This window comes from Anomaloglossus baeobatrachus, chromosome 6, assembly GCF_048569485.1.
Source record: "Anomaloglossus baeobatrachus isolate aAnoBae1 chromosome 6, aAnoBae1.hap1, whole genome shotgun sequence".
Lineage (NCBI taxonomy): Eukaryota > Metazoa > Chordata > Amphibia > Anura > Aromobatidae > Anomaloglossus > Anomaloglossus baeobatrachus.
The window spans coordinates 509,014,370-509,033,972 of record NC_134358.1 but is presented as its reverse complement, the minus strand read 5'-3'; the positions used below and the strand labels follow the sequence as shown (position 1 = coordinate 509,033,972).

Here is a 19,603-nt window from a genome sequence, read left to right as displayed (position 1 = left end):
TCTCCCATCTGAGAGCAGCATAATGTAGAGACAGAGACCCTGATTCCAGCGATGTATCACTTACTGAGCTGTTTGCTGTCCTGTTGATAAAATCAATGTTTTTTCTGCTGCAGATCTAGCAGTTATACAGTGCTCATGCATATGCTGGACTACCTGGCAACACACCAAGTAGTCCTGTCATGATAATCTACTGTTGATTAATCAGTGATTTTATGTAAGCAACCTGGTAAGTGACACATCACTGGAATTAGGATCTCTGCCTCTATGTTATGCTGCTCTCAGATTAGATGACAAAATCCTGGTGACAGATTCCCTTTAATAATGATAAGCTCAATGAAAATGTACCGTTTGTCTAAATGTTTTTTCTGACATTCATGTACAAGTAATAAACTGCTCTCCCGTGCATTCATACCCATGCAATCTTCTCCGGGTTATGTTGTACGTCTTATAAAAAAAGGTAGATTTACAGTTTTCAATGATGATTCCCTCTGGTCATCTAAGGCCATAGTCTGGGTGTGCCAGAGGGATAGCATCTACAGCTGAGCTAACCACATTGTTTGAGGCGATCTCTCGAAAAAGGAAAAGTGTAGCATGTGAGAGATGGCGTTACACGAGATTGCTTGCAGCTGCTCTCCGCTCCGCACTCGTTCGCTGCCAGCGGGAGGACAACATCTCCTTTAGTTTTTCTTTTGTAAATCTGAAATAACAAAACCAGAATTGTTTACCTCATTTACTTGTAATGCTTCTCGACATATGAGACGTACAATTAAATAAACATGGCGCGTCTGCGCATCTTACTATGTATATGTACTTATCTGTGTAAACACATCCTAAATGATATGCTGAAGAGCAAACACGACAGATACATGAGGGCAGCGTGCCCGAACTAATAACATCTCCACTTAGGAGCAGGGATTTCTGACTTTAGTAGAACTTTTTCTTTCACGAATGTCTAGTTTTATAGTTCAAATGCTCCTGAACACATAGGATAGGAGTCCGCAAACGTGCCTATTGCAGCCAGACCATCTATTGTGCATGGTGCCTGCCTGATGGTCACCTACAGATAAAAAGTACCTAACAATGGAGCTAATCCTCAGTACCCAACGACGGACACTACACCGTGTGCAGATCTGATCCTCAGTACCCAACAACGGCCACTACACAGTGTGCAGAGCTGATCTTCAGTACCCAACAACGGCCACTACACAGTGTGCAGAGCTGCTCCTCAATACCCAACAACGGCCACTACACCGTGTGCAGAGCTTGCCTCAGTACCCAACAACGGCCACTACACAGTGTGCAGAGCTGATCCTCAGTACCCAACAATGGCCACTACACCGTGTGCAGATCTGATCCTCAGTACCCAACAACGGCCACTACACAGTGTGCAGAGCTGCTCCTCAATACCCAACAACGGCCACTACACCGTGTGCAGAGCTGGCCTCAGTACCCAACAACGGCCACTACACAGTGTGCAGAGCTGATCCTCAGTACCCAACAACGGCCACTACACAGTGTGCAGAGCTGCTCCTCAATACCCAACAACGGCCACTACACAGTGTGCAGAGCTGATCCTCAGTACCCAACAACGGCCACTACACAGTGTGCAGAGCTGCTCCTCAATACCCAACAACGGCCACTACACAGTGTGCAGATCTGATCCTCAGTACCCAACAACGGCCACTACACAGTGTGCAGAGCTGATCCTCAGTACCCAACAACGGCCACTACACAGTGTGCAGAGCTGCTCCTCAATACCCAACAACGGCCACTACACCGTGTGCAGAGCTGGCCTCAGTACCCAACAACGGCCACTACACAGTGTGCAGAGCTGATCCTCAGTACCCAACAATGGCCACTACACCGTGTGCAGAGCTGATCCTCAGTACCCAACAACGGCCACTACACAGTGTGCAGAGCTGCTCCTCAATACCCAACAACGGCCACTACACAGTGTGCAGATCTGATCCTCAGTACCCAACAACGGCCACTACACAGTGTGCAGAGCTGATCCTCAATACCAAACAACGGCCACTACAGCGTGTGCGAATCTGATCCTCAGTACCAACAATGGCCACTACACCGTGTGCAGAGCTGATCCTCAGTACCCAACAACGGCCACTACACAGTGTGCAGAGCTGCTCCTCAATACCCAACAATGGCCACTACAGCGTGTGCGGAGATGATTCTCAGTATCAACAATGGCCACTACACAGTGTGCGGAGATGATCCTCAGTACCCAACAATAGCCACTACACAGTGTGCATAGCTGATCCTCAGTACCCAACAACGGCCACTACACAGTGTGCAGAGCTGCTCCCCTCAATACCCAACAACGGCCACTACAGCGTGTGCGGAGATGATTCTCAGTACCAACAACGACCACTACAGCGTGTGCGGAGATGATTCTCAGTACCAACAATGGCCACTACACCGTGTGCAGAGCTGATCCTCAGTACCCAACAACAGCCACTACACCGTGTGCAGAGCTGATCCTCAGTACCCAACAACAGCCACTACACCGTGTGCAGAGCTGATCCTCAGTACCCAACAACGGCCACTAAACGGTGTGCAGAGCTGATCCTCAGAACCCAACAACGGCCACTACACAGTGTGCAGAGCTGATCCTCTGTACCCAACAACGGCCAATACACAGTGTGCGGAGCGGATCCTCAGTACCCAACAACGGCCACTACACAGTGTGCGGAGCTGATCCTCCGTACCCAACAACGGCCAATACACAGTGTGCAGAGCTGATCCTCAGTACCCAACAATGGCCACTACACCATGTGCGGAGCTGATCCTCAGTACCCAACAATAGCCACTACACAGTGTGCGGAGCTGATCCTCAGTACTCCACAACGGCCACTACACCATGTGCGGAGCGGATCCTCAGTACCCAACAACAGCCACTACACCGTGTGCAGAGCTGATCCTCAGTACCCAACAACGGCCACTACACAGTGTGCAGAGCTGATCCTCAGTACCCAACAAGGGCCACTACACAGTGTGCGAAGCTGATCCTCAGTACCCAACAATAGCTGCTACACAGTGTGCGGAGCTGATCTTCCATAGCCTACAATGACCACTATACAGTGTGCGGAGCTGATCTGAAGTACCCAACAATGGCCACTACACAGTGTGTGGAGGTGGTCCTCAGTACCCAACAACTGCCACTACACCGTGTACGGAGCGGATCTTCAGTACCCAACAACGCTACTACACCGTGTGCGGAGCGGATCCTCATTACCTAACAACGGCCACTACACAGTGTGCGAAGCTGATCCTCAGTACCCAACAATAGCCACTACACAGTGTGCGAAGCTGATCCTCAGTACCCAACAATAGCCACTACACAGTGTGCAGAGCTGATCCTCAGTACCCAACGACGGCCACTACACAGTGTGCAGAGCTGATCCTCAGTACCAAACGACGGCCACTACACAGTGTGCAGAGCTGATCCTCAGTACCCAACGACGGCCACTACAGCGCGTGCGGAGCTGATCTTCCGTACCCAACAGTAGCAACTACACAGTGTGCGTAGCTGATTTTCCATACCCTATAACGGCCACTACACAGTGTGCGGAGCGGATCCTCAGTACCCAACGACGGCCACTACAGCGCGTGCGGAGCTGATCTTCCGTACCCAACAGTAGCAACTACACAGTGTGCGTAGCTGATTTTCCATACCCTACAACGGCCACTACACAGTGTGCGGAGCGGATCCTCAGTACCCAACAACGGCCATTACACAGTGTGTAGAGCTAATCTGCAGTACCCAACAATGACCACTACACAGTGTGCAGAGCTGATCTGGAGTACACAACAATGGCATCAGTACACAACAACAGCCACTTCAGTGTGTGGACCTGATCCTCAGTACCCAACAATGGCCATTGTATAGTGTGCGGAGCTGATCATTCAGCTTCATAATGGTTTATGTCTGGCAACCGGAGGAGCAGAAAACAGCTGATCAGTGGAGTACTGCGTGTTTGACCCCCACAGATTTGACATTCTGTCCCAAGAATAGCTAATCAATATCACAGTGATGGAGCAAGTCTTTAAACAGTTCTATATTACCACTTTAAAGCCCTGTGTATTGGGTGTATGGACTTTCTGTTGAGCTTATAGAAGGCTTTATAGGTTTTCTGTGTAAGACTAAAGGCTGCTTTACACGCAGCAACATCGCTAGTGATGCCCCTCATGAAAGCACCCGCCCCCGTCGTTTGTGCGTCACGGGCAAATCGCTGCCCATGATGGACAAAATCGCTAGTACCCGTCACACATACTTACCTGCCTAGCGACGTCGTTGTGGGCGGCAAACAACCTCTTTTTTAAGGGGGCGGTTCGTTCGCCGTCACAGCGACGTCACACAGCGGCCCACCAATAGAAGCGGAGGGGCGGAGACCAGCCGTATTAACAACACGCCCATCTCGTTGCCAGAGGACGCAGGTACGTTGTTGTTCGTCGTTCCCGGGGTGTCACACGTAGCGAGGTGTGATGCCTCAGGAACGACGAACAACCTGCATCCAGCACCAGCAACGATATTTGGGAAATGAACGAAGTATCAACGATTAGGTGAGTAATTTTGATCGTTAACACTCGCTCATAGGTGTCACACGCAACGTCGTCGCTAACGACGCCGGATGTGCGTCACGAATTCCGTGACCCTGACGACATATCGTTAGCGATAGCGATATCGTTGTAAAGCCCCCTTTAGTCCACATGTACGATTGGGAGATCCACTTGTTCTGTTTTAGGACCAGACAAGTGTAACTCATGCCCAAATTGAACTTGTTCTGCAAGTTCCTTCCACATTAAGAAATGACAAAAAAAAGGGCACCAGAAAGGCCCTATAATAGGGAGCCATTTCTGCTTCCATTTGCCTCAGTCAGAATTCATGCTCCCAAATGTGAATAGAGCCGTAGACGGCACAGCTCTTTTTTAGTCTCTTGCCATTCTTATTTGGAGATGGAAACAAGGGCCCCACTATATTAACTCAGCATTTTGTATAGAAAATGACTATTATGAACGGGAAATCACATAAAAAAAAAGAATAATGTTATTAATACAATAAAAGCAGTTTGATGATAACCTTCTTTTCCATCTATTTCAGCTATTATGTGCTCGGTGAAGCCTGATGGGATTCCACAGTTATGTCGGACGGATGAGATAGGAGAGCTGTGTGTGTGCGCGCTCGCTACGGGCACCTCCTATTACGGTCTTTCCGGTATGACCAAGAACACCTTTGAGGTTTGTGTCCACGTTTACTATAACGGATTGGCGTCACTTTTGCAGTCACATATTTCCATACTCTGCAGCGAGAATGACAGTTGAGCTTTATTAAAAATCTTGTTTCTATGGATAGAACTTTCTTGAGATCATCCTTTTTTTTGGATGACGTCTTCCCATCATTTCATCTGGTAGAAAATAGAAACTTTTCACTCTTTTCACCACATGATCTTACATGTTATATTAATATGACTTAGACCCCAGATGAAATATTTAGACCAGGATCAACTGTGTTGCATTTGATCATTTGTGAAACGATTGTACAATCTGTAACATGTTTTGTAGGGAATATAGTCCCTAAAATTGCACCTTTTGTGTTCTAATCGCTGCCTCCATTCTGCAAAAATGTAAGTTTAGTAAAAAAAAAAAATGCTAATTAGGATGCTTGGTGCACTCTGGGTGTGGCCAAGAGGTTCAGTGCACTTTCCACTGATTGCCTTTCCATGGCTCCGCCTCCCTCACTGGTGATTGACAGCCCTGCTGAATGCTGGAGTGAGCACCATCTGCAGATAACACTGTCAGACAAGCCAGCACTGTCCATTACCAGGGATGGAGGCGGGGACATGCAAAATAAGTGAGCAGAGCAGTGTGCTGACTATCTTGGCCACACCCAGGGTGCACAGAGCACCCTAATTTGCATATTTGATTAAACGTAATTTTCTGCAGTTCAGAGGCAGCGATTATAACACTTAGGCTACATGCGCACGCTGCTTCTTTTTCGTGTTCACAAACTGCAGCCAAAACTGCAGCCAAAACTGCAGCCAAAACTGCACCTTGTCAGAGAGAGCCTGGAAATGTCACAAAAAATGTAGGTGCTTTTTTGGTGCATTTTTGCTGCTTTTTTGGTGCGTTTTTGGCTGCAGTTTTGTCAACAATTGTTTCATGTATTTTTCAGTTCAAACAAGCCCATAAAGCTTGTTGAATTGGAAAAAAAAAAATTAGAAATAAATAAATAATTAAAAAAAACGGCGTGCGGTCCCCCCCAATTTTAATGCCAGCCAGATAAAGCCATACGGCTGAAGGCTGGTATTCTCAGGATGGGGAGCCCCACGTTATGGGGAGCCCCCCAGCCTAACAATATCAGTCAGCAGCCGCCCAGAATTGCCGCATCCATTAGATGCGACAGTTCTGGGACTGTACCCGGCTCTTCCCGATTTACCCTGGTGCGTTGGCAAATCGGGGTAATAAGGAGTTATTGGCAGCCCATAGCTGCCAATAAGTCCTAGATTAATCATGTCAGGCGTCTATGAGACACCCTCCATGATTAATCTGTAAATTACAGTAAATAAACACACACACCCGAAAAATCCTTTATTAGAAATAAAAAACACAAACACATTCCCTCATTACCAATTTATTAACCCCGACAAACCCTCCTTGTCCAGCGTAATCCAGCATGCTCCAGCGTCGCTTCCAGCAGTGCTGCATGGAGGTGACCGGAGAAGCAGCAGACACTGCCGCTCCGGTCACCTCCATGCAGCTAATGAAGACAGCCGCGCGATCAGCTGAGCTGTCACCGAGGTTACCCGCAGCCGCCGCTGAATGCAGCGGTGGCCGCGAGTAACCTCAGTGACAGCTCAGCTGATCGCGCTACAGCGTGGAGCCGGCGGCAGAAGCGTGGAGCCGGCGGCAGGAGCGTGGAGCCGGCGGCAGGAGCGTGGAGCCGGCGGCAGGAGCGTGGAGCCGACGACAGGAGCGTGGAGCTGACGACAGGAGCGTGGAGCCCGGGACTTTCAGCGGCGGTGGCGGTGAGAGGGGTCCATCATCTCCCCTGTGCGGGGACCGCGGTACTTCGGGGAACACGGGGAGGACGGGACTATCAGCGGCGGCGGCAGCGAGAGGGGGATGGACGTTGGCAGCTGAAAACATTGATTTTTCCCTCTCGCTGCTGCCGCCGCTGCTGATAGTCCCGTCCTCCACATCATCTCCCCTGTGCGTGCATGCTGGGGACAGTGGTACTTCGGGGAAGACATGGAGGACGGGACTACCAGCGGCGGCAGCAGCAAGAGGGAAAAATCAATGTTTTCAGCTGCCAATGTCCATCCCCCCCTCGCTGCTGCCGCTGCTGATAGTCCCGTCCTCCACATCATCTCCCCTGGGGACAGCGGTATTTCGGGGAACACATGGAGGACGGGACGGGACCACTTGCCTGACCTCACTTCCTGACAAATCACCTGCGTTTTTGGTAGCAAAAACGCATGTAAAAGGCAGGTAAAATGCACCACTTGTGATTAGCATGCATTTTTCCTGCGTTTTTGATGCCCTCATTGATTTCAATGGGTGACAAATGTTGACAAAAACGCAGGAAGAATGAACATGCTGCATTTTTTTTGTCACAAACTTTTGACAAAAAAAACGCTGACAAATAAACTGCAATGTGCGCATGACAAATCTGACTTCTCATAGACTTTGCTGGGAAGTCAGATGTCAGAAAGTTCAGCTGACAAAACTGCAGCCAAAAAAGCAGCAAAAAAGCAGGAAAAAAAGCAGCGTGCGCATGTAGCCTAAGGCTATGTGCGCACTAGAAAAGTGATTTTTCTCAAAAAAATTTCTTGAGAAACTTCTGGGAGTTGAAGATTTCCGCACCTGCGGAAAAATCCGCGGGAAAAACGCATGCGGATTTGCCACGAATTTGCCACGGATTTACCGCGGATTTACCGCAGGTTGGTCCCTGTGGTTTTGCAATAAATAATATAGATAATCGATAGACAGATAATGGATAGAGGGAAAGATGGATAGATGATTAGATAGATAGATGAGAAAGACCTATATAATGTCCCACCTCCCTGCATTTTCTAAGCTGGCACCCTTTAGTGACTTTCATGTAGCACTAAAGGGTGCTTAGCCTTGTATTTAGCCATAAAATAAATAAATAAATAATTAAAAAAAACGACGACGTGAGGTCCCCCCATCTTTTGTAGCCAGCTACGGTAAAGCAGACGGCTGCAGCCTGCAAACCACAGCTGGCAGCTTCACCTTGGCTGGTAATCCAAAACAGAGGGCACCTCACGCTGTTATTTTACATTAAATAAATAATTTAAAACAAAAAACGTGGGGTCCCCCCCAAATTGCATCACCAGCCGAGGTAAAGCGGACAGCTGTGGTCTGGTATTCTCAGACTAGGGAGGTCCACTGTTATTGGACACTCCCCAGCCTAAAAATAGCAGGCCGCAGCCGCCCCAGAAGTGGCGCATCCATTAGACGTGCCAATCCTGGCGCTTCGCCCCAACTCATCCCGTTGCCCTCGTGCGTTGGCAAGCGAGGTAATATATGGGGTTGATGCCAGATGTGTAATGTCACCTGGCATCAAGCCCTGGGGTTGGTGAGGTCAGGCGTCTATCAGATACCCGACATCCCCAACCCAGTCAGTAAGAAATAAAAAATAGACAACAAAAAAAGTTTTATTTGAAAAAACACTCCCCAAAACATTCCCTCTCTCACCAATTTATTGAAAAGAACACGTCCGGTGTAATCCAATAAGGGGGGGGGGGGTCCCACAGCAATCCATACCATAGTCGCTGTCCCAGTCAATGAAGAACAGAATGTCCCCCATTGGCTGGGAGAGCAATGCAGTGACCTGAGCTAACATCAATAGCCCAGGTCACTGCATGGGATGCCGAGCGCTGTTGTCAGGAGGTTAGATGAGATCATTACATTCTGTGATCATCTCCTGTACTGCTGACGTCAGCGCTGTCACTGACTTCTATGCCCGCTGCGTTGTCAGAAGTATCGCGAGAGCCCGTGACGTCACCGCTAGTGACAGTCTCGGGCCGCTCGCGAGACGGCCATAGACAGCAGTGACCGCGGTAACGTCAGGAGGCAGGAGATCGTCACAGCAGGTAATGATCTCACCTCCTGACAGCAGCTATCGTCATCACCGCGGCTGCCAGCACTGCAGGATGTCAGTGTCTGCCTGCGCTGCCACGTGACAGGCTGCTGACACTGCGGGCAGACACTGACACCCTGCAGTGCAGTGTCAGTGTCTGCCTGTGTCAGTGTCTGCCTGCGCTGCAGCGTGTCAAGCTGCTGACACTGCGGGCACACACTGACACCCTGCAGTGCAGGCAGCCGCGAGGCTGGAGCGGGACACAGACTGCACGGGCACCTGGAGGTCGCACGGAAGTGCTTCTGTGTGGCGTCCAGGGAGTGTGACGTCTGTGTTTACTCTGCTCCGCTTCCTCTTCATGGCATAATGACATCGCTTCCTGCAAAACCGCAGGCAGCGATGAGCATTACCGCAGGTAAATCGCGGCTATACCGGGGGTATACCGCACATCATTTGCTACCTGCGGTATACCCCCGGTATTTCGCGATTACATTACAGTGAATGGAGTGAAATTCCGGGGGTATTCCACAGGTACCTGCGGAAAATAATGGACATGCTCATTTTCTCAAGAAATTTTCTCAAGAAATTCTTCTCAAGAAAATTTCTTGAGAAAAATCTGCAGTGTGCGCACAGCTATTTTTTTTTCACATAGGATTTGCTGGGAAATGTCTGCACAAAGATTGCAGACATTTCTCAAGAAATTTCCGCGGCAAATCCGCGGGTAAAACGCACTAGTGCGCACAGGGCCTAAAGGTGTGATTTTTATAAGGGCTATATCCCCTACAAAACTATGTGCTTCATTTACATGGTCAGTTTGGGCTGACAGATACCCTTTAAAGAAAATAATCATAATAACCCATTGGTATTTATCTCTTATATCACAGTACAAGATTTTCCAAACTATCCTTGATTAAAAATGATCAGAACTTTAAAATTCCAAGCATAGTAGTTTCTTATGTGTTTCAGACTAGAAAAAGGCCTTAATTATGGATACAGTGTACAGAAAACAGCCCTTATTTAAATAAAAGGGATCCTTCAATTAATTAATGACATATATAAGCAACACTTAGGGAAACAAAGAGCAAAAATGTATCAACCAGAAAGAAAAAAACAAACAGCACATGAAATAAAATATTATGAAACTACCAGGACACAAAAATAAATGAAATTGGCACGACACTGAATAAAGACATTAACGACAAGCAAACATATAAGCAAATAATATCAAAAGAAAAACCTATTGGCAAATAGCTGAAAGCAGGGAAAATTCATAATGAACAATAACTTAATTAAATTTTAAATAGGAAAGAAATGTATAATATTAAAAATGGAACATAACGTCCTTTTTAATTTAATTTCTATTGGCTTTCTGGTATTTATATTTGGAATCCAGTAGTCTTCTCTAGTTATTAATCGATGCTGCAGATCACCACCTCGCTCATGTTTACGTAATTTCACAATAGCTACTACCCATAGATTTCCTTTTTTTGTATTGCCAGTATACTGCGATAAAAAATATTGAGCATCGCTTATTAACTCAAGAAGCCTTCTGGATTCTAAATACTAGAGTAACAATAAGAATGACTTTAAAAAGGGATGTTTCTGTCATCTTTGTATAAAGTGCTGCATATACTTTGCTGAAAAATTTGTCTCTAGTAGTTTTGATTTTTTCCATGTAATGCTTAATGTAATTGAAGCTGTAAACAGGATACACCAAGCAGAATAATATGATAGAATCATAACCTGGAGTGCAAAAGACATAAAGGGAATCTGTCACCTGTATTTTACAATATAAGCTGAGGACCGCATGCTGCGAGGGTTAAAAAAGTAAAAACATCTGTGCCTCTCCCCTGTGTGCGAGCTATTGTTTACTCATACTAAAAAGTGTATTGCTGTGTGATTAACATTGGTGTGACTCCAGTCCACCACGCCCCTGCTGTGATTGACACTTCACAGTCCATGAACAATGTGTATAGAGAGCCTGGTGTGGGCAGGGACAGCTCTCTCAGCTCTGCTACACTGAATTCTGAGATAAAGTCAGAACAGCTGCACCCAGTGATCTACTGTAAGATAAACCTGGTTAATTTCAAAATATCTTTGCCTACATCATTCTGCCCTCAGATGAAGGAGCAAAACCTGGTGACAGATTCACTTTAAGGGTTGAATGGGTTAAGAAAAAAATTCAAGAAAGTGGACGGCTTTCTAATTCTGGACAACCTCTTCAAAGTAATTATTTTGTTAAAAAAAGGTCTTAATTCCTTTTCTTATTTTATTCTCTACTTAATTTCTTATTATAGGTGTGGTTATCTGTTACATAATTCAAAATGCTTTGATTCACACAGCTATAAAGCTACACTTGGGAGTAAAACTGAAATTAAAGAGGTTGAGCACTAGTTTAACATTGATGGTCTAACTTTAGGATAGGTCATCAATGTCTAATTGGTCAGGACCCGGCACCCCCGACGATTAACTGTTCTCAGTGCCAGTGGCTGCAGGCAGCCGGAAAGCTCAGTTCCTGAGCTGCTCCAGCTTCTGATAGCTGCCACGGCCGGGTACTGCTCATCCACCTAGTATTGACTTGAAGGGGAGCTGGATGTGCAGTACCCAGCCGTGGACACTATCAGTTGACGGGGCAGCTCCGGGACGGAGCATTTCCTGCTACACCGCCGGCTTCGAGAACAGCTGATCAGCGGGGGTGTTGGGTGTTGGACCTTGGCCGATTAAACATTAATGACCTATCCTAAAGTTAAGCCATCATTTTTAAAATAGTGGTGACCAACCTCCTTAAGAAAGACTGAAATCAATCTTCTGTGCTTCTGGATCTATTAGGTGTTGTTTTTTAGTGAGTGCAGAGATCTTGAGCTTCCGTAGACAGTGCAATGGCCAGGTACAGGGAGTAAAATGATGGTTAAGTGGAGAAAAATGCATTTTTTCTTTCAGAAGATACAGTATATTAGAGTAAAGCCTGCTTTACACATATCAATTTATCGTGTGTTCGCATTTGCGATCGCACCCGCCCCCATCGTTTGTGTGATACGGGCAATTTGTTGCCCATGCCGCACAAACTCTGTAACCCCCGTCACACGTACTTACCTCCTGAACGACCTCGCTGTTGGCGGCGAACATCCACTTCCTGAAGGGGGAGGGACGTTCGGCGTCACAGCGATGTCACACAGCGGCCGGCCAATAGAGGCGGAGGGGCGGAGATGAGCGGGACGTAAACATCCCGCCCACCTCCTTCCTTCCGCATTGCCAGCGGCTGCAGGTAAGCTGCAGTTCATCGTTCCAGGGGTGTTACACGGAGCGGTGTGTGCTGCCTCGGGAACGATGAACAACCTGAGCACAGAAGGAAGGACGTTCGATTTTTTTGAAAATGAGCGACGTGTCAACGAGCAACGATAAGGTGAGTATTTCTGCTCGTTCACAGTCGCTCATTTCTGTTACACGCTACGATATGTCAAACGAGGCCGGATGTGCGTCACTAACGACGTGACCCCGATGACATATCGTTAGATATATCTTAGCGTGTAAAGCGGCCTTTAATCATCTTTGAGTTAGAAAGAAATAATATATGCAATATAATATTTGGTAGTTTGTAATATCTTTTTTTTTTATTAAAACATACAGACCTATACAATATATACTGCACCATACATTGCAATAGTTCAAGAGGTCATATAGATGAGGAGGGGCTTTGCTGGACAGAATGGTGCTGAATTTGGGTCCATGTCCTCTGACCATCTGCGTGTCATATTTTCTTAGCCTATTCGTTATTTATTGTAGTTTAGGTAACATTTGCATGCAGTGACTTGGATACAGGATTTTTATGCATATCTCTCTCTTTGTCCGATCTACCGTATACTATTTGGATATAAATCTTCTCTTGAGATCTGCACGTTCCCATGTTCTTACCTCTATTTATCTGTAATCTTTTCTATTGGAAATGATGTGCTGCTTGCAGAAAGTTGCACGGTGAAGGTCGTATGATGTCGGTGGAGCAGGAGGCTGCTGTCAGTATGCCGAGTGCTCCCCGTTAAAGCCGTTTGTCTGTTGTGAGTGTTCTTGCGGCACTTGGAAGCCAAAACCTGTGAGAATTTGCACACTGTGCGGTATTTCAATTTTAATGCTTTTCTGCAAAGTATTACAACCTAATATGAATTCTAATGCTGTGGACACAAGTAAAAACAATAAAGAATAGAATTAAATAAAGTGTCTTCAGGGCATAGTAAAGCAGAAAGCTGATGGATTTTTAATAAACACTACAGCCATTATAAATGGCTGCATACAGGCTGTAGCTACAGAGATGACTACTGTTCATGAATTGCATTAAAGTTATACAGTTTGCAATTATACAGTGTGTCCACCCATATCCTGTCCACCGCTATTAACTTGAGAACGGCGGCAACTATAGGCATAGAAGTGGTGTCTAGGTATAGTAAAGTAGCCATGCTCTACGCATGGTGTCGATTCGTATTGAATTGATGATGCCCTACAACTTTGTAATTCACTTTTTTTTAGCTATCTCGTTTTGTTTTTGAGAGAAAAATGCTAACTCCGTTGTTTTCCACCAGGTGGCACTATAGGTGGTTTCATTGTGTAGCGCATGGCTACTTTACTATACCTAGACACCACTTCTATGCCTATAGCTGCCGCCGTTCTCAAGTTAATGGCGGTGGACAGGATATGGGTGGACACACTGTATAAATTGCATACTATTTTGTGCCATGCAGGAAAACATATGTACAGTAAGCGAAAACAAGTGTATTACACTTAGCACGAAACACAGCCCTGCTCTGCTCTCCGATCTCTGCACCACCTGTCTAGAGAACAGCAGAGCTGTGGGTCATTACAAACAGTGTGTGTGTTGCGAGTAAAACAGGGCTGTGGATCATTATAAACACCACTTTTAGATTTCATCTCACAGAACTCCTTGTGTTTTTGGAGGGGACTGGAGGAGAATAGAGCTGCCTGTTAATTATAGACACCCCTAGCAGCTTTCATCTCATTGCAGTCAGTGTGTGTGGGGGGGGAGTAGGACAGAGCTGTTGTCACACTGGAGCTCACAGATGTTCAGGGTACGGAACAATACAGGGGCAGCAACTGGAGTTGTATAGAAGGTAGGCCCTGGTGATAAGGAGAGGGAACACCTCCTGCCATTCATTTGAATCTGCACCTTACGCCCCCTAACATCCCTTTCTGGGTCCTTCTCACTCTCCCCCGATCTCACCTGTTACGGGTGACAGACATTACTGTACTGTATGGCAATAGAAGGTCATAACGTTTGGCTGCGCAAAATGCTCCCTGACTTTATGTTGTTCCTGCTGTCAATATTCAGTGTACTTGGTATCTCCTCTGCTGGGTTTTCATCTTTTTCCCTTCAAGAACCTCCTCTTCCCCTCAGCTGCTAATCATCTGTTTTTCCACTTGGGTTTAAACACTCTAATTTTCTGGACTTTCTGATTATATTCAGTTAATTCAAGCTCTAGATGCAAACAGGTGGCTTGCACTCATCTGTGGTATTCTTGCGGAAACTTTGCTGAACTTCTACCCGAGTCATCTGTGGATAAGTAGTTCATGCACTTTCCCCTGTGTGTCCTCCTTGTGTCGTCTTTAGTGTTTAGTGGGGTTGACTAAGCTCATTCTACCTGTTCCCTATTTAGGGCCCAGCACTAGGGATACCTAGGGTCAGGTATCCAGCTCGGCGCATAGGTGAGGAACATATCTAGGGTGCTGAGGGTCCCCAGAGACCAGCAGTAGGTTTGGTCAGGGGTCACCATCTCCCCCTTCCCTAGACAGGGTTTCCCTTCCCTTTCGCTTGGTACTGTCCCGTACCTAGCTTGACATCACCCTGGCTAGTGAGAAGGTCGGCAAGAGCACTAGTCTCACCACTGCAATAATACAACACAAAGGAAGGGAGACAGACCGAGGGAAAAAGTTTATTTAATGCAGCTAAACACCACCGCTTCAATAGTAACGACTCCTCATACTCTTCCAGAGACTGGCTCCTTCCGAGTGGTCAGCATATGAATGAGGTTCTAAAACTGGCATCAGATGGTAAGACATGTGATTTTATATAGTGAAGGGGAGTGATCACAAAAGATCTGCACCTGAGAGTAAAGGGTACTTTACACGCTGCGATATCGATACCGAGATCGCTAGCGAGCGTACCCGCCCCCGTCAGTTGTGCGTCATGGGCAAATCGCTACCCGTGGCACACAACATCGCTAACACCCGTCACACGGACTTACCTTCCCTGCGACACGGCAGCCGTCCAATAGCAGAGGAGGGGCGGAGATGAGCAGCCGGAACATGCCGCCCACCTCCTTCCTTCCTCATTGTCGGTGGACGCAGGTAAGGAGATGTTCGTCGTTCCTGAGGTGTCACACATAGCGATGTGTGTTGCCGCAGGAACGACGAACAACATCGTACCTGTAGCAGCAACGATATTTGGAAAAGGAGCGACGTGTCAACGAGCAACGATTTTTCACGTTTTTGCGCTTGTTGATCGTCGCTCCTTGGTGTCACATGCTGCGACATCACTAACGGCGCCGGATGTGCGTCACTAACGACATGACCCCGATGATATATCGTTAGCGATGTCGCAGTGTGTAAAGCACCCTTTAGGCTACAAAAGCTAGCCAGATAAGAAAGAGTTCTTAACCCTTACAGCACATAAAGAAAATAGATTCACTCAAACCCAAGCTGCAGACCTGTGCATAATAAAGCATTTTGACCTTCTGGTCCCAGACTCGCCAGAGGTCTCCCAAGAGCAGGACATGTTCATAACAGTTGTGTGTTGTTATAAACACTTCCCAATGCTCTGCTGTGAGATGAGAGCTGCTAGAAGTGTTAGTAATGACACATCCGGTAGATAGGTGATAACTTGTTTTCACAGGTCAACCTTTTTAATGAAAGCAGCTGATTAATACCGTAAATGTTCTTGGCAATGCTTCCTGGGAGAAAATTATGCAAATTAGTAGAAGAGCTACCTACCCTATAATTCAGTGTACAGCCCATTAGGTTAAGTTCCCACGATGAGTATTTAGTTATTAAGTTCCAGCAAAGTGAATGGGATTTATAGAAATCTCATGCGACTGTTTTTTTTTTAACTGACCTGCCGTGCGTGTTTGAAATCTGAATTTTGCAAAATGTCAATTTCTCTTACGGGAACGCGAGGTTTCTTGTGATGATTTTCCCCACAGAATTTTATAAGAAGCAGAAAATCCGCAGGTAAATAAAACATGTAATCCATCACTGCAGCAAAAGTGTTTTCAAAGTTAAATTCCAGAAAGCATATAAAAAAGGCAACTTTATTCTTCACCCCCCGAGCATCTTTCCATTTTTCATTTTCGGTTTTCCCTCCCCTTCTTCCAAGAGCCATAAGGTTTTTTTTTGTTTGTTTGTTTTTCCAGCTTATAGCCTTATGAGGGTTTAATTTTTTTGTGGAACGATTTGTACTTTTGAATTCATTCTGCCACATAGAGTACTGTAAAACGGGAAAGAAAATTCAAGTGCTGTAAAATTGCAAAAAAAAAGTGCAATTCTACAATGTTTTTTTGAGTTTCTTATTTACAATGTTCAATATATGGTAAACTAAGCTGGCAGCATGATTCCACAGGTCTATAGGAGTATGTGGATACCAAACATGTATAGTTTTTTTACTTCATTGAAGTGATGAAAAAAAATGCAAAAATTTGTGAAATAAAAAAAATAAAAAATTGGCGCCAAATGTAACATTCTTATTTTTCGGGATCTGAGGCCATGTGAGGGCTTATTTTTTGTGCCCTGGGCTAATGTTTTTACTGATACCATTTTGGGGTAGTTATGATGTTTTGAACCCATTTTATTGCAATGTTACGGTGACCAATGAACTGTAATTCTTGTTTTGTTTTTTTTTTGCCATGCCATTTACCTATTGGATTAATTTATTTTAAATTCTAATAAACCAGACATTTCTGAATATGGCTATACCAATTATGTGTATTTTTTTATTGTAATTTTAATGTTTCATTTTTAATGGGGCAAAAAGGGTGATTTGAACTTGTATGTTTGTAAAGATATATATATATATACTGGCTGTAGTACCCGGGTGTTGCCCGGGATAGTAACTGTCTCTATCTCTCTCCTAGTCTCTGTCTGTGTGTCGCTGTCTGTCTCTGTGTGTTTCTTTGTCTGTCTCTGTGTTTCTTTGTCTGTCTGTATTTGTATCAGTCTATCTGTCTCTATCTATGTCTTCCTCTCTTCATCTCTGTGTCTGTCTCTATGTGTGTGTCTGTCTGTCTCTCTTTTTCCCCATCTGTCTCTTTGCCCGGCTGTCTCTTTGCCCGGCTGTCTCTTTGCCCGGCTGTCTCTTTGCCCGGCTGTCTCTTTGCCCGGCTGTCTCTTTGCCCGGCTGTCTCTTTGCCCGGCTGTCTCTTTGCCCGGCTGTCTCTTTCCAGGGCTGTCTCTTTCCAGGGCTGTCTCTTTCCAGGGCTGTCTCTTCCAGGGCTGTCTCTTTCCAGGGCTGTCTCTTTGACCGTCTCTCTTTGACCGTCTGTCTCTGTCTGTCTCTTTCCACGTCTCTCTGTCTGTCTCTGTCTGTGTCTGTCTCTCTCTATCCATCTCCCCACCGACATCTCATTTACCTCACACATAAGCTTCTTATACTAACAGTTTATTTTGTTCCTATAGCAACCACTGACAGTTGCTATTAATAGCCAATAGCTCCCACCTCCATTCAGTTAAATGTAGGCAGGATTTTGGTGAATAACTGTAAAGCACGGGGTTAAATCTTCCCTTCAAAACATAGTCTATGACGTTCCCTGGGTCACATGGGGCGTCTGTGCAAAATTTCATGATTGTAAATGCAACGGTGCGGATTCCTTTAGCGAGCATACATATATACACACGTATATATATAGACATACATACACACATATGTACACACATACATACACTGAGCTTTATATATTATTTATATATATATATATATATATATATATATATATATATTCATATATATATATACTTATTTTTTTTATTTTTTTCTCTTTTTCTGGATTTAATAGCTCCCTTACGGGACTTGAAGCTGTGATCGGCTGATCGCTTGTGCTGTACATTGCAGTTCATCAGCACTGCTGTGTATGTCAGAAATCACGATCTCCTTTGACCACGGCCAATGTTTACAGGATGATCGTGACGTCAAGCACGGGAATCATCAGCTGACCCACGGCTGTCTTGGTAGTCCATTGTTGCCTCGCGATCACATGGTGGGTGTGCCTATGGACGTGATCAATGATGTAGTTCCTATCTACGCATGTTAAATGCCTCTGTCCGTGATTGACTGCTGCATTTACCTGGTTAGCAGCTACGGTGCTATTTATTTCCATCTTTTCAGTTAGCCATTAGAAGGTATCAACCACTGAAGTCTCTCAAATGTTAATATTTTAAATGATGTGATGGTTACTGCATAGTAGTGGACCTGACATCCATGAACCTCAGTCCTCAGAGCCACCCGGTGTTGGTCACCGCAGGCTTTGAGTGAGAGCACGTCCAAACCAATCTCCATGCTTCCTGGACATGGGGTAAATGTAATATTGTGGTGAAATCCTAATTTTTTCATGTGGAAATGAACAGTTAAGATCTATGGGCCGGGCAAAGATCTCCCTGTTAATTGGTATCCAGAAAATATTAAAATTAAATAGGGGATGTTATCAGGGTGAGACATGTAATGACTGACAGACAAGTTGCTCTCATTACCATGTACAGTTTTGTAGTGAAATCAGAGCCAGCACATTACAGCAGAGCTGAATTTTATCTAATTACAAACACATTTGCAGCTGCACTCCTCTCACAATGCTTCAGCTTCCATCTCACAGGAAGCCAGTGTGGGGGAAAGGCAGTACAGCAGAGCTGACCGCACTGTGAGTATACAGCTACAAATGTGCTTTTTGTGTTTATAATGAGACTAAGTTCAACTCTGGGTTGATTATAATCTGGCACAGCTCTGCTGCAGTGCTGACCACACTATAAGAGAAGTGCTGCTGCAAATGTTTGTAATGAGACAAACTGCTGTACTCTGTTTGCTCTGTTGTACTGTTAGTTCTGATCTCACTGCAAAGCTGTGTGTGACTGAGAGCAGACTGTCGGTCATTACATGTCTCACACTGGTAAGTACACCTTTCATTTAAAATAATCTCTGGAGGCAGAGTCTCGGGGAGATCTATCTTCGGCCCATAGATCTTAACAGCTCATTTGCATATTAAGAAAAATGTGGATTTCTCAAGAATGTGACGTCAGATCGCAGATATCAAGGTATCGTTTTATTCAGCTTCCTATGACCTACATGACCATATAGACGCCTTAAGCGGGTTTCTCTACTGACAGATGCCCTTTAAACACAAAACTCAACCATTAATGCAGCTTTTATACATTTGCAGTATGTCGATTTCTGTTGTGGAAAGAGCTAGGATTTATGTGAATATTCTTTAATAAGGAATGAAAAAT

General features: G+C 45.5%; 1 protein-coding gene across 8 annotated transcripts in view; it reads left to right on the top strand.

Moving 5' to 3' along the window:
- The window catches only part of DIP2C (disco interacting protein 2 homolog C), a 655,955-nt gene that overhangs the window by 501,886 nt on the left and 134,466 nt on the right, over positions 1 to 19,603 (top strand). For all 8 annotated transcript variants that reach the window (XM_075315465.1, XM_075315466.1, XM_075315463.1 and 5 more), the window contains one exon: positions 5,117 to 5,253. In XM_075315465.1, the coding sequence (XP_075171580.1) occupies positions 5,117 to 5,253 (137 nt within the window). The remainder of the gene's footprint in view (positions 1 to 5,116; positions 5,254 to 19,603) is intronic.